The 12218-nt window shown below is 41.0% G+C and overlaps 1 protein-coding gene across 2 annotated transcripts; it reads left to right on the top strand.

The window, feature by feature from the left end:
- The first annotated feature begins 522 nt into the window (after nucleotides 1–522).
- On the top strand, nucleotides 523–9088 carry bmp16 (bone morphogenetic protein 16). Of its 2 annotated transcripts, XM_067419531.1 has the most exons (4): nucleotides 523–912; nucleotides 5929–6026; nucleotides 6181–6512; nucleotides 6870–9088. In XM_067419531.1, the coding sequence occupies exons 3-4, from the start codon at nucleotides 6188–6190 to the stop codon at nucleotides 7796–7798; spliced, it is 1254 nt and encodes a 417-aa protein (XP_067275632.1). In that variant the 5' UTR covers nucleotides 523–912; nucleotides 5929–6026; nucleotides 6181–6187; the 3' UTR covers nucleotides 7799–9088. The 2 variants fall into 2 exon arrangements, with proteins under 2 accessions (XP_067275632.1, XP_067275631.1); XM_067419530.1 differs by lacking the exon at nucleotides 5929–6026.
- Nucleotides 9089–12218: the final 3130 nt, after the last annotated feature.

Below are 12218 nucleotides of genomic sequence, written 5' to 3'. Positions count from 1 at the left end.
TGATAGATGTGTTTTCCTGGCACCCTCTGGCTGTTCATTTGCACCAATGACAGTGAATTAATCTTGTATCATCATTAGTTTCTCTTTCACCTTCATGACTCCCTCCAGAATAAACACTCGCTCAGATAATGTCAGATCAACTGGCCGTGCCGCCCATTGTGTGCTCCACTTTATCTTTCACGTTTTTTCCTGTTTCCTTCAAAAGAAACATTTAGACTCAAATGTAAAGTTGCAAATGGCAATCTGACCTGTACTGTGTATCCAAAGCAGCCCTGACCTTATCTTTGTTTGTGTTTTGTACGTTTGGAGAGGTGGGTGGAGGGAGGGGGCATCGGTGACATCACTGTCAGGGTGGATCCGAATGGACAGGAAAGTCAATTAGAGTTTAACTGAGTTTACCAGCTGGTAAGAGAGAGAGAGAGAGAGAGAGAGAGAGAGAGAGAGAGAGAGAGAGAGAGAGAGAGAGAGAGAGAGAGAGAGAGAGAGAGAGGGAGGAAAAAGGGGAGGAGAGCGCAAAAAAGAAGTACAGACAGATTCAGAGAGGAAGGGAGAAAGTCAGCTACAAAGCCAGAGGGACAGAGGAAATTTAGCCGGCGCAAACTTCCAATTCCTCCTCTCTCTTCCATTTCATTCTCTCTCTCCTCAGCTGCTAGTTGCGTCTTAGTCCTGGTATAACAGCGCGTCCAGTCACACTCAAGGAAGCCAGTGGATGTTTTAGAGAGTGCACTTCTCCGACACTCACACAGGATGAGTGCCTGAGGACAAGCTGGAGAGGCTCACGTTATTCCTCATATACTTTTAGCTAACCCAGCAGAGTCAGACGGCCTCAGGAGCGAATGAGAGGAGAGGGTCTGTAACGCTGGAGCTCAAGGACAAACCATGGACTCTGCACACCTCCCGCTTCACCTGGACGTGAGTACTACCCTCCACCACAGAACACCTTGATGGTTGAAACATCAGCCACGGGTAAAGCTACAACTCCAAGTTTAGTCATGGTTTAAACAAGATAAATTGACTAAAATCAAAGGAATAGTTTGCTTTGTGAGAATAGTGAGCTAAAATAAAATAATTTTTGTACTTTTTCTCGTATTACACACAAATAATACAAATATTACTCACTGCTTATTTGCTGTGAACATGTCTTATACAATTACACAAGTCGGTTTATCTTGTTTTAAGGATGTTTCGATTATGGAAAATACGTGCAATGCTGAATAAGAAAATGATTTCCTGCAATGTGTGACTCAAATCTGATTAAACCCACTCAAAACGTCAACCATCCACTCATTTAACGTTCCTCATCAAACTGTCTGCTCTGTGCTAAAAATGCACACGTATTGCTCACCAAACCCAATGACAGATTCATAGCGGAGATGCTTCCTCAGAACATGTGAAACAGGCAGATCAGTGTTTCCATGAAAAGCAAAACCCAGTCAGTGCTCTCTCAAGTCTTCCAGGCTTTAAGATTTCCTAGCCGGATCATGCAGAAGAAGAAACTGGAGAGTAGATGCTGTCCATAGCCGACAGAGAGCTGAATATATGCGCTTGGATTGAGGGATAAAATGTATAGCTAACAAACAGGCAAGCCCTTGGATAACTGGGTAAATCAAAAAGAAACAATCTGGCACAAAAATTAAGATGTGATATGACACTTCAGAGCTTTAAAGAGTAGGGTTTTAGGGGGTTAACTAAAATAGATCATTCAGCATTTGCCAGATGATAATACAACGCTGCCTGAGTGTTTCAGGATCGCCAAAACGGTCAAATTGATAACAGAATGTTATGTGGGGGTTAGGGGAGGATTCTGGGAGGAAATGTCTTGTCTGGTCTACACTACTCATCCTCGGAGACCACTTTAGTCTGTTCTTAGCTGAACCTTTGGCAAGCTGCATAGATTGTGTGTGTATGTTCCTATAGCAGTGCATTGTGTGTATGCATTTGTGTGTGTGTGTGTGTGTGTGTGTGTGTGTGTGTGTGTGTGTGTGTGTGTGTGTGTGTGTGTGTGTGTGTGTGTGTGTGTGTGCTGTCACAGAGAACTGTTCTAATTAACATTATAGGGCACAATTTGAGGTCTGGGCCGCTGTCATTATCTCTTAATCAGTCCAGCTGGGATAAATTACAGTTCTGTGCTAATATACTCCAATGAACCCACCCTGCGGGCTACCTGCAATATTATTCTAATGATTTCATCTCTTTAATTCAGCAAAACAGGCACAGCTTACCCATTTGTGACTTATCACGTGCCTCAGGCGCTCAAGACTTGGGGGGGGGGGGGGGGGGGGTTAATAAATTCGGGTACACTTTGCATCCGTGAAAGTAGAGCAAGTCATATGTAAGAGTGTTTCTTCAGGAACAAACTGACAAAATGGGGAGAGCTGGGGAGAAGCAGTCTAGGGAATGAACGAAAGGAAGAACAACAGGAAAGGAGAGCGGAGGGATCGCGGTACGGAGTGAAATGTGAAACAAGAAGACAGCGGTGGAGGATAAATCAGCAACAAGCAGAGGCACCATGACCCCCATGGCCCTTCACTGCTGACTTCTGGGTAAATCGAAGGGGGGGAACAGAGAGAGAGAGAGAGAGAGAGAGAGAGAGAGAGAGAGAGAGAGAGAGAGAGAGAGAGAGAGAGAGCCGAGAGAGCCGAGAGAGCCGAGAGAGCCGAGAGAGCCGAGAGAACTGGCCTTTCCTAGAACTGTGTAACAATATATCAATTCTGGAAGTCATGCTTTACAGGAAGAGAACTGATAAGAAGAATAAAAATAGGGGAAAAATGTGGAAAGCACGTTGAAAGAGATAAGTGGATGCAAAGACACCCTACCCTCCACTCTGAGGTCAGCAGGTCACATCGCTCTGGTAATGGCACGAGTCTGGCCGACCTTTCCTCCGCCTGGGTCACCCCTTGCTGTCTGTTCTGGGGTCTAATAAACGTCTCTTTCCGCCCCCCTCCATCTGATTACCATGCTCCCTGTAGAGGAAGTTATTGCGTGTTGAATCCAATCACAACACAAACCGTAACACATATGCAGCGTGAACACATGTCGATGGGGGGAGGGACTGCGGGGAAGACAGAAGCGAAGGAGTCTAATGAAGTTTTAGTGGGTAGGCGGCATTCAGGAGAGCTGATCCGTCTGGAAGCTACACCTCGTGAGGTCCCACTGGGCGGAACAATCGAGTGGATGGGTAAAAGCCACTTAATCTACTTTAGTGCCGGATGCTGTGGGCGTGGGGGGACTGTCTTATCCTGAGTGTCCTCTGAGGATTTGGCTGGAGTTTGGTGAATGAGTGTGAGCGAGAGGGAGGGGACAGTGGACAGCGAGAGGACGGTAGACATCCTCTTCTCCAGTGTGTTTTATCACCTGTAGTTGAGGGTAATCTTAGACTCCCAAAGGAGTCGCTGCTCAGCAAAACCTGACTTGAGGAGATCCTACATCAAAAGAACATTTAGTTTGACTCAGATGTAAGTGTTCCCGGCCCCTGTGAGACCACCCAGCACCTTCTTGAAGAATCTTCTAGGATACACATAAGATGAACTCTATATTTGCCACAGATCACTCATCCCTCAGTTTGTAAGAACAGGCTAAATGTGTTTACAGTGATAAAGCAAGAATATAGGCCAAGCATTCAAAAGGATGTCCAATACTTCCACAGTAATTAGATTCCAGCACAGCTGTTGATAGAGTTTATCTTGCATTTAACCTGGAATATTAATCTGAGAGTGTTTCTTTCAAAGTTCTCATATTAGCCCTCTGACACCTCCTAAACTCCACCAAAGTTCGTATCTGTAAAGGACCTTTTGAAGCCTGAAGTAGGTTTAGAGATGAGAAGGTTTCGCCACTAATGGATGACAGCTTATTACAATTAGCTCTTACTGAAAGATGATCTGAGTGTGTTTGCCAATCTTTCCTTTCAGGTAACAGAGCGACTGCCAGTGACGTAGAAAAAGCCTAAATTTAGGCAATACATTATTTTAAACTTTCCAAATCAAAGTTGTACAATTTCTGACTGCTTCCTCTTTGAGTTTTGTATTATACAAGATGTCAAAAATGTCTTCATGAATAAAAGTCAGTTTGTTGCTTTAATTCTCTTCCAATGCTCACAAAATTATTTGCAAATATGTATACACTGGAATAAATGTATGAAAAAACAGCAAGTTTTGCCACAGCACTAAACCTCCCAGTATCAAATTACTTTTGAAAGGTCATTTACTTTAAAACATTTACCATAAACATCAGTGTGTAGACACAATCTGTATACTTTTAACCTAGTGATTATTTTCAAGCAGATGTTTTAAACACACAAATGACAACCAGTCCCTCTCTGTGGGTCACTGGCAGCGGCACAGCGTCAACAAAGACATAATCAAACTGCAAAATTTTAATCTGCTTTCATCATACTGTATATTGGATGTTATAACCACTCTAGATTTATAATTTGCCTCACGGACATCCAAGAATGACCGCACCACTTTTATAATCTGTAAATTACATAATGTAATTTAGCTCAACGTAGCCTAACACAATATAAATTTGAATGGAAGTAAAGCATGTGCTTTTCAAGAACACTGCACCAATGCTGGATGTCCTGGGTTATTCTCATTTGTCAGTTAAATCAACTCTAGAGACACAGGCTTAATGAATTGGTCTAACAGGCCTATTGTAGACCTCTAAATCAAACACCACAGGCCATAATCTCTGTGAAACTACTTAAGTTCCCTTATGACACTGTTTCTGCGATTACCGTCTCCAAAACAACAAATACCAGTAAATCAACAACAAAAACAGTGATAGTTCCGTACCATGCAACAAACCAAACTTCTAGCACTAAATCACCTGCCATATAAGGGAAAACAAAGACCCATGGCTAAAGGGCTAAAGCTAAAACAGTCAATTACGCCACTAAATGGGTTTATTATATCAATACATTTCTGACTAGTATTATTTTTAAGCCAGGTTTTTATTCATAAAAACATCAACTTAAGGGATAGTTCACCCAAAAATATAAATTATTTCATGATTTACTTGCCCTCAAGCTATCCTAGGTCTACATGACTATCTTCTTTCAGACAAACATCATCAGCGTTATATTAAAAACAAAACAAAAATCATTGCTCTTCCAAGCTTTATAATAGGAGTAAATGGCAGTCCTGATTTTTAAATCCAAAAAAATGTCCGTCCATCCATCCATCCATCCATCCATCCATCCATCCATCCATCCATCCATCCATCTATCATAAAAGTAATCCATACGACTCCAGGGGTTATTAAAGGCCTTCTGAAGAGAAGCTATGTGTTTTGTATATAAAAAATATAATTTGATACTTTAAAATTACTGGCTTCTGACAGATGGCCGTACGCATCAATATATGGCAAAAAAGTAAACCCTGAATTTTTAAAGAGAAATGTGGGAGGACAAGTACAAAGTTCGTTCTGGCCAGTACATTCCATACTTCACAAGAAAAGCAAATGCCGAACATTTGCGTTTCTCTGCATTAACCCTGCCCACTTTAAATGTCTGACCATTCACACAATAGTTCTCGAACACCCGCAAGAAAAAAGCTCTGCTCAGGTGATGTGTCGAGAACAAGCTGCGAGAACTCCCAAACCAGGGCTGTGAGAACAAAATGACTTCATTTTGTTCTCGCAGCTCTGGGAGCGAGAACTTTTTTATCTGTTCTTGCAGAGTATGTAAAGGCCTTTACGCTACTTCAAAATCCCACGTCATGCATAGTCATAATAAGTCAACTTGCGTAGGCCATCTGCCGGAAACTTCTTGTTTTTTTGTGTATAAAGTTATAAATATGCTTCAGAAGGTTTTTTTTTTAACCCACTGGATTCTTATGGATTACTTTTATGATGGATGGATGGATGGATGGATGGATGGATGGATGGATGGATGGATGGATGGATGGATGGATGCACGCACTTTTTTAGACTTCAAATTCAGGACCGCCATTAAAGTTTGGAAGAGCCAGGACATTCTTTAATCTCCATCTGAAAGAAGATAGTCATACACCTAAGATGGCTTGAGGGTGAGTAAATCGTGGGATAATTTTCATTTTTGGGTGAACTATCCCTTTAAAGAAAGTCAATTGGGTCTAAAACAGAAATTAAAAAACAATGTATTCTTCAAAATATCTTCAGCAGTCTCAAAACGGCTCCTCTTTTTTACCGCTTTCTCCACAGGTCCAACATGTTCCCTGCTAGCCTACTGGTTCTGATGATCCTGCTGCTACCTCAAGCCTCATCAGGACACCAGGAAGGTCTCAGTCAGACTCATGGGAACCTGGCCAGCCCTCTGGAGCCTAGTTTGGCCCACACCATTCAGAACCTCCTGCTGACCCGTCTGGGCCTTCAGTCACACCCCAACCCCAGTGAGGAGGCATGGGTGCCCCAATATCTGCTAGACCTGTATCGATTCCACACGCAACAGTACCATCTCATTGAAGATCCAGAGTTTAACTACCCCTCCCAGCATGTGCAAGGAGCCAACACAGTCCGATGCTTTCACCACACAGGTATGGCATAGAGAACACCAATTCCCTTTGCAGACATAAAAAGCTAACTTTACCGCAAACACAGCACAGAGATGTGTGCAAATCAGTTAACCTGCCTTAGGTGCCAGCATGCCCACTGAAAAAGCTACCTGTGGATTCAATGTTCTGACATTTTTCATTCAAGTCTTGGCATTAGCGTAGACAACTTGGAACAAGTTAAGAAGAACATGGCTTATTTTCATAAGTGCTCCTAGCAAATGATGTGCAATTATTATTTCATTGGACAATTATGCCATTACATAGAGATCAAGTGTTTGAACACGATGGAAAGAAAAAAAATTACAGCTAAAGAACTTATTTTTCTTTTTTCTTGTGCAGATTCTACAGCGCTAAGTCTTCCAGAAGAGCAGAAAACGGCAGTGGACAGGATTCACATTGGCTTCAATCTGTCCTCCATTCCGTCAGAAGAGAGTGTGGTGTCGGCAGAGCTGCGTTTCCTGAATGAAGGGTCTAGTGGAGGCTCTCACGTGGCCAGCCTTTATCTTTCCAACGACGACCCTGCGTCGAAACCCACACTGCTCCATTCACGCCGACTGACTAAAAAGGGCGCAGAACTCTGGGAAACATTTCCCCTGGATGGAGAAGTGTTTCGCAATCTATCCGAGAGGTTGAGGACCCTGTCTTTCATCCTGGATGTTATTGCCGATAATAACAGCAGTCTTCCTAAAGAGAGACATCTGAGGGTGCGCAGGTACACGGGGCAAGATGAGCCCAGTTGGGCGAAGCAGAGGCCTTTACTGGTGACTTACAGTCATGATGGGCGCAGCAAGCCCTTTGAGCCCCTGAAAATTCGGACCCCTGCTGGCAGGCGAGGCAGGGGCAGGTTTAAGGCTGATAGGGGTCAGGGCTCTGATTCAGGTTGGCGGATGGGAAGGAATGACAGGCGAGTGAAACGAAACGGTGGGAGGGCCGCCAAGCTCAAAAGGCTTTCTCGCGCTCGATGCCGTCGACACCCGCTGTACGTGGACTTCAAAGATGTAGGCTGGAATAAATGGATCGTAGCCCCATCCGGTTACGATGCTTTCTTTTGCCTTGGAGAGTGCCGCTTCCCACTGGCTGACCATATGAATTCATCCAGCCATGCCATGGTGCAGACGCTGGTCAACTCTGTAAACGGGGCCGTGCCGCGGGCCTGCTGTGTGCCAACGGCCCTAAGCCCCATCGCCCTCCTCTACCTGGACCAGGAGGAACGTGTAGTGTTGAAAAACTACCAAGACATGGTGGTGGACGGCTGCGGCTGTCGATAACAAGATTTGTGTGGAATAAATGAGAAGGGTGGACTGGAAAATAGAACTAAAAAGGGACTAAAAACAGGAAGTGAGTCAGAAAGAAACCGAAAGAGACAAAGAAAGCGAGGTAAAACTGTCATACTAAAAACATGAGCACCTTCTCATCATCCTCTGGATCCCAGCTTCGACTTCTTGTGTCCAATGAAGCATCGTATTTGTGTGAAGTACGACCCTTAGAAGCACTCAGCCCAAACGTGATGTCTCCGTCTTATGTAGTCCACTCCAGCTTTCTGTCTTGTAGGTGTCCAATAGCTACAATATGTTCTTGTTGTTGTGTCCATCCTGCTCCTGTTTTGTGAGTCCTTCCCTCAAACACATCACATCACCGACAACTCAAAGGGACCAAGAAGTGGCCAAAGACTCTCGTTGAGCATTTGGTGCTGGGCAGACTTAAACCTGAGGGAAGACCTTCAATAAGATCTTCATCTATGGTTGCAAATGAAACTTCAAAGTATGCACTGTGACAGAGACTATAACTGAGTACAGGGCACTTCACCTTATGAGCTATTTAAAAAAAATCTTGACACCAAGAAATTATGATGTTAATGTCTGAATGTGCTAGTGATATTATTTATGGTGACCTGTTATTTTTATGTATGGTGCAGTCCAAAGAAAAGTTTGCTATACAAATACTGTGGTAGTAAGTAAATCTAATTTAAGAATGCATCAATATATCTATTTAAATAGCAAAAAAGTGGAATATTTAATCTTGATAAATACAGCAGATACTATATAAGTACCAGAACGCCTTATAGATCCATTTAAAGCCAGTTAAAACTGGTGTTACTCATCTATTATTTGTAAAACCACAGCACTGAATCATGGCAGCTTTATATTGGCATTGGCTAAACAATGAGGGCCCTTTCCTTACAGTAGAAGCTTTGTGAAACAAAGAAAATTGCCTAAACATTCCACGATATGGTGCCAAATGTTATGTTACCTGTGCAAGCTTGCTAAGTGGTGTTATACATAACTTTGTGTCTTTTCTGTCATCATGTAGTTATCACACAAGTGTTGACCAAACCGTCAGTGTTTAAAGATATCCAGATCAACGACAACAACAACAAAAATCGTTCAAGCTTACTCCGATGTTCTGTCATGAATAGCTGATTATATTTTAGTATGATGCTTTATGTGCAGTTTAAACAAAAGCCTTGAGAATGTCTGACATTGTCTGGAGCCATTGTGAAATGTGTAATAATAAACAGCAAACTAATCCGGCAGTTCTAATCAAACTTTCTTTAAGGATATTGTCTCGATCTTTGACTTTTCTCTTCTTTGGAATTGCTTTCCTAAAACCTTGATTTGGAGGGGTACATTTCATGAAATGCAGTATTTAACATGCCAATAAAAAATCTGGGTTAAACCAGCCTGGTTTCTGGCACTTGTCATGACCAACATAAAACCAGCTAAGACCAGCACAAACTTGTGGATTCGGATGGTGATAACTTACGGCAGGGGATTCATGCTTAATCTATATATTTATATAGAAGTAAATAATATCCTAATTATTATTCAATTATTTAAATCTCCTCTTTAAAAAATAGGAAAATAGACGCATTGTAGTTAAAATGGTTTTGTTTTGTATTTTATCCAAAACCAAAAATACATGTTATTTTAAAGATGTGGAAATAGGTTAATACAGCCTATTATTTACATGAGGTAAGTCTAGGCTAGATCTTTAAAAGGCATCCAATTCACAGTGAAACACAACCATACGGTGCTCATCTGTGGTCAAAAAGGATATAAACAGTGACTTTTGAAGTGATCTCTTCTTGAAAACTTGAAAAAAGATGTGGATTCAGACGGCAATTAAATTACAACACAACCTCTGTGTTTGTCAAAAGACAGTAGGTCATTTGGCAGGAGATTTTTACACGGGTGGGAGAAAAACACTGACATACTGGTTTCAGAGAGGCAATAAAATCACTGACTGGGCGCTGTCAATGATGAAAATACCTTATGACCGCATGAGAAATAATTATTATCTGAATAGGGCTTAAGATGTATTCATATTTATATGTATTCATGTATTCATATAATTTATTTATTTATGTATTTTTGCATACTGGTACTGTGATTTCAGAATGGGGGGAAAAACATAAAAAGTCTGGGCGTACCGTTACCCTTATAGAACAATTCGATACATATCACGATACGAAACTCAAAATACAATATTACGAGAGCAATGCTCTGAAATGACAAGACAGCAGTGAAAGATTTGGGTTCAAAGTGTGATATAAAAGTGCCTATTTAAGTGAGTTTGTCATTTAACTGTTTTGTTGTTGTGTAAAAAGAAAAATAGGTTAATGAACCCAACATTCAAGCAACCTGTCCCCGAATTGGCAAAAAAATGGTGGACAAAACCGCAACAGTTTGTAAGCACTGTCCCACACCTAAATGTACGTTTACATGAACGACAATACTCTTATATTAACCCAATTAAGACAATACTCTGATATTAACCCGATTAAGACAATACTCTAATATAAACCCGATTAAGACAATACGCTGATATAAACCCGATTAAGACAATACTCTGATATTAACCGGATTAAGACAATACTCTGATATAAACCCGATTAAGACAATACACTGATATTAACCCGATTAAGACAATACTCTGATATTAACCCGATTAAGACAATACTCTGATATTAACCCGATTAAGACAATACGCTGATATTAACCCGATTAAGACAATACGCTGATATAAACCCGATTAAGACAATACTCTGATATTAACCGGATTAAGACAACACTCTGATATAAACCCGATTAAGACAATACGCTGATATTAACCCGATTAAGACAATACTCTGATATTAACCCGATTAAGACAATACTCTGATATTAACCCGATTAAGACAATACTCTGATATTAACCCGATTAAGACAATACGCTGATATTAACCCGATTAAGACAATACTCTGATATAAACCCGATTAAGACAATACTCTGATATAAACCCGATTAAGACAATACTCTGATATTAACCCGATTAAGACAATACTCTGATATTAACCCGATTAAGACAATACGCTGATATTAACCCGATTAGGCAAGGCAAGGCAAGGCAAGTTTATTTATATAGCACATTTCATACACAATGGCAATTCAAAGTGCTTTACATAGAAAGGAATTAAAATAGGGCTAAAAAATGCATAAGAAAAAGAATACAATGTAAAGAGAATTAAAAGTAATAAAATGATGATAAAAAGAACAGGTAAACTAAAACAGTTATCTGTCTGTGTGATCCTTCGCGTGCACGCTATTAATCTGTAGAACGTCTTCTCACAGATCTAATCCTTCACCCAGGACAGAAGGGTCGGACGCTTTTCCAAACGCCCTCTATGTGATTTCAATTTCTTTTGGATATCTTAACCCCCTAGTATCTTCCTCGGACTTGATTTCTCAAAAACTCATTCCAAGTTTAATCTTCAAATATCAGTCCTCCCCTACTAGAATAGTCTCAACCCTCATAGAAATTTCTTAACCACTAGAATTTACTCCCGAAATTCTTAATCCCAAACTTCTTGATTGCGTTCCACAACCTCAGTTTTCTCAGAATATCACAATGATCACAGAGTCAGGCTCTCACTATGGTTGTACATTTGTCTCAAAAGTTTAACTGGAAATTCATGATACTTTACTAATTGTTTCATGTCCCCCATACATTTCTGGCCATACAATTTTCTCATTTGTTTGAATACCGGCGTATCATAAGTCGCTAGCTTGCTTTGTGATTTCCCCATATTGACAGTCTGTCTTTGTGATCCTTCGCGTGCACGCTATCAATCTGTAGAACGTCTTCTCACAGATCTAATCCTTCACCCAGGACAGAAGGGTCGGACGCTTTTCCAAACGCCCTCTATGTGATTTCAATTTCTTTTGGATATCTTAACCCCCTAGTATCTTCCTCGGACTTGATTTCTCAAAAACTCATTCCAAGTTTAATCTTCAAATATCAGTCCTCCCCTACTAGAATAGTCTCAACCCTCATAGAAATTTCTTAACCACTAGAATTTACTCCCGAAATTCTTAATCCCAAACTTCTTGATTGCGTTCCACAACCTCAGTTTTCTCAGAATATCGCAATGATCACAGAGTCAGGCTCTCACTATGGTTGTACATTTGTCTCAAAAGTTTAACCAAACTTCACAAACCCACGTTTTCCAAAATTAAAATCCCCATTTAAAACAGTTTTAAACACAAATTTTAAGTTTGTCTCTTACCAGAAAAAATTATTTAAAAAATGATGCATAGATAAGGTGCAATCAGTCGGACGTACAGTGCTCAGAGCTCATTCAGTAAATGCACAGCTAAACAGATGTGTTTTGAGTCTGGATTTGAATGTGGCTACTGTTGGAGCACATC

Source organism: Pseudorasbora parva, chromosome 16, assembly GCF_024679245.1.
Source record: "Pseudorasbora parva isolate DD20220531a chromosome 16, ASM2467924v1, whole genome shotgun sequence".
Taxonomy (NCBI): Eukaryota; Metazoa; Chordata; class Actinopteri; order Cypriniformes; family Gobionidae; genus Pseudorasbora; species Pseudorasbora parva.
The sequence above is the reverse complement of the archived record's forward strand: the minus strand, read 5'-3'. Positions and strand labels throughout refer to the sequence as shown.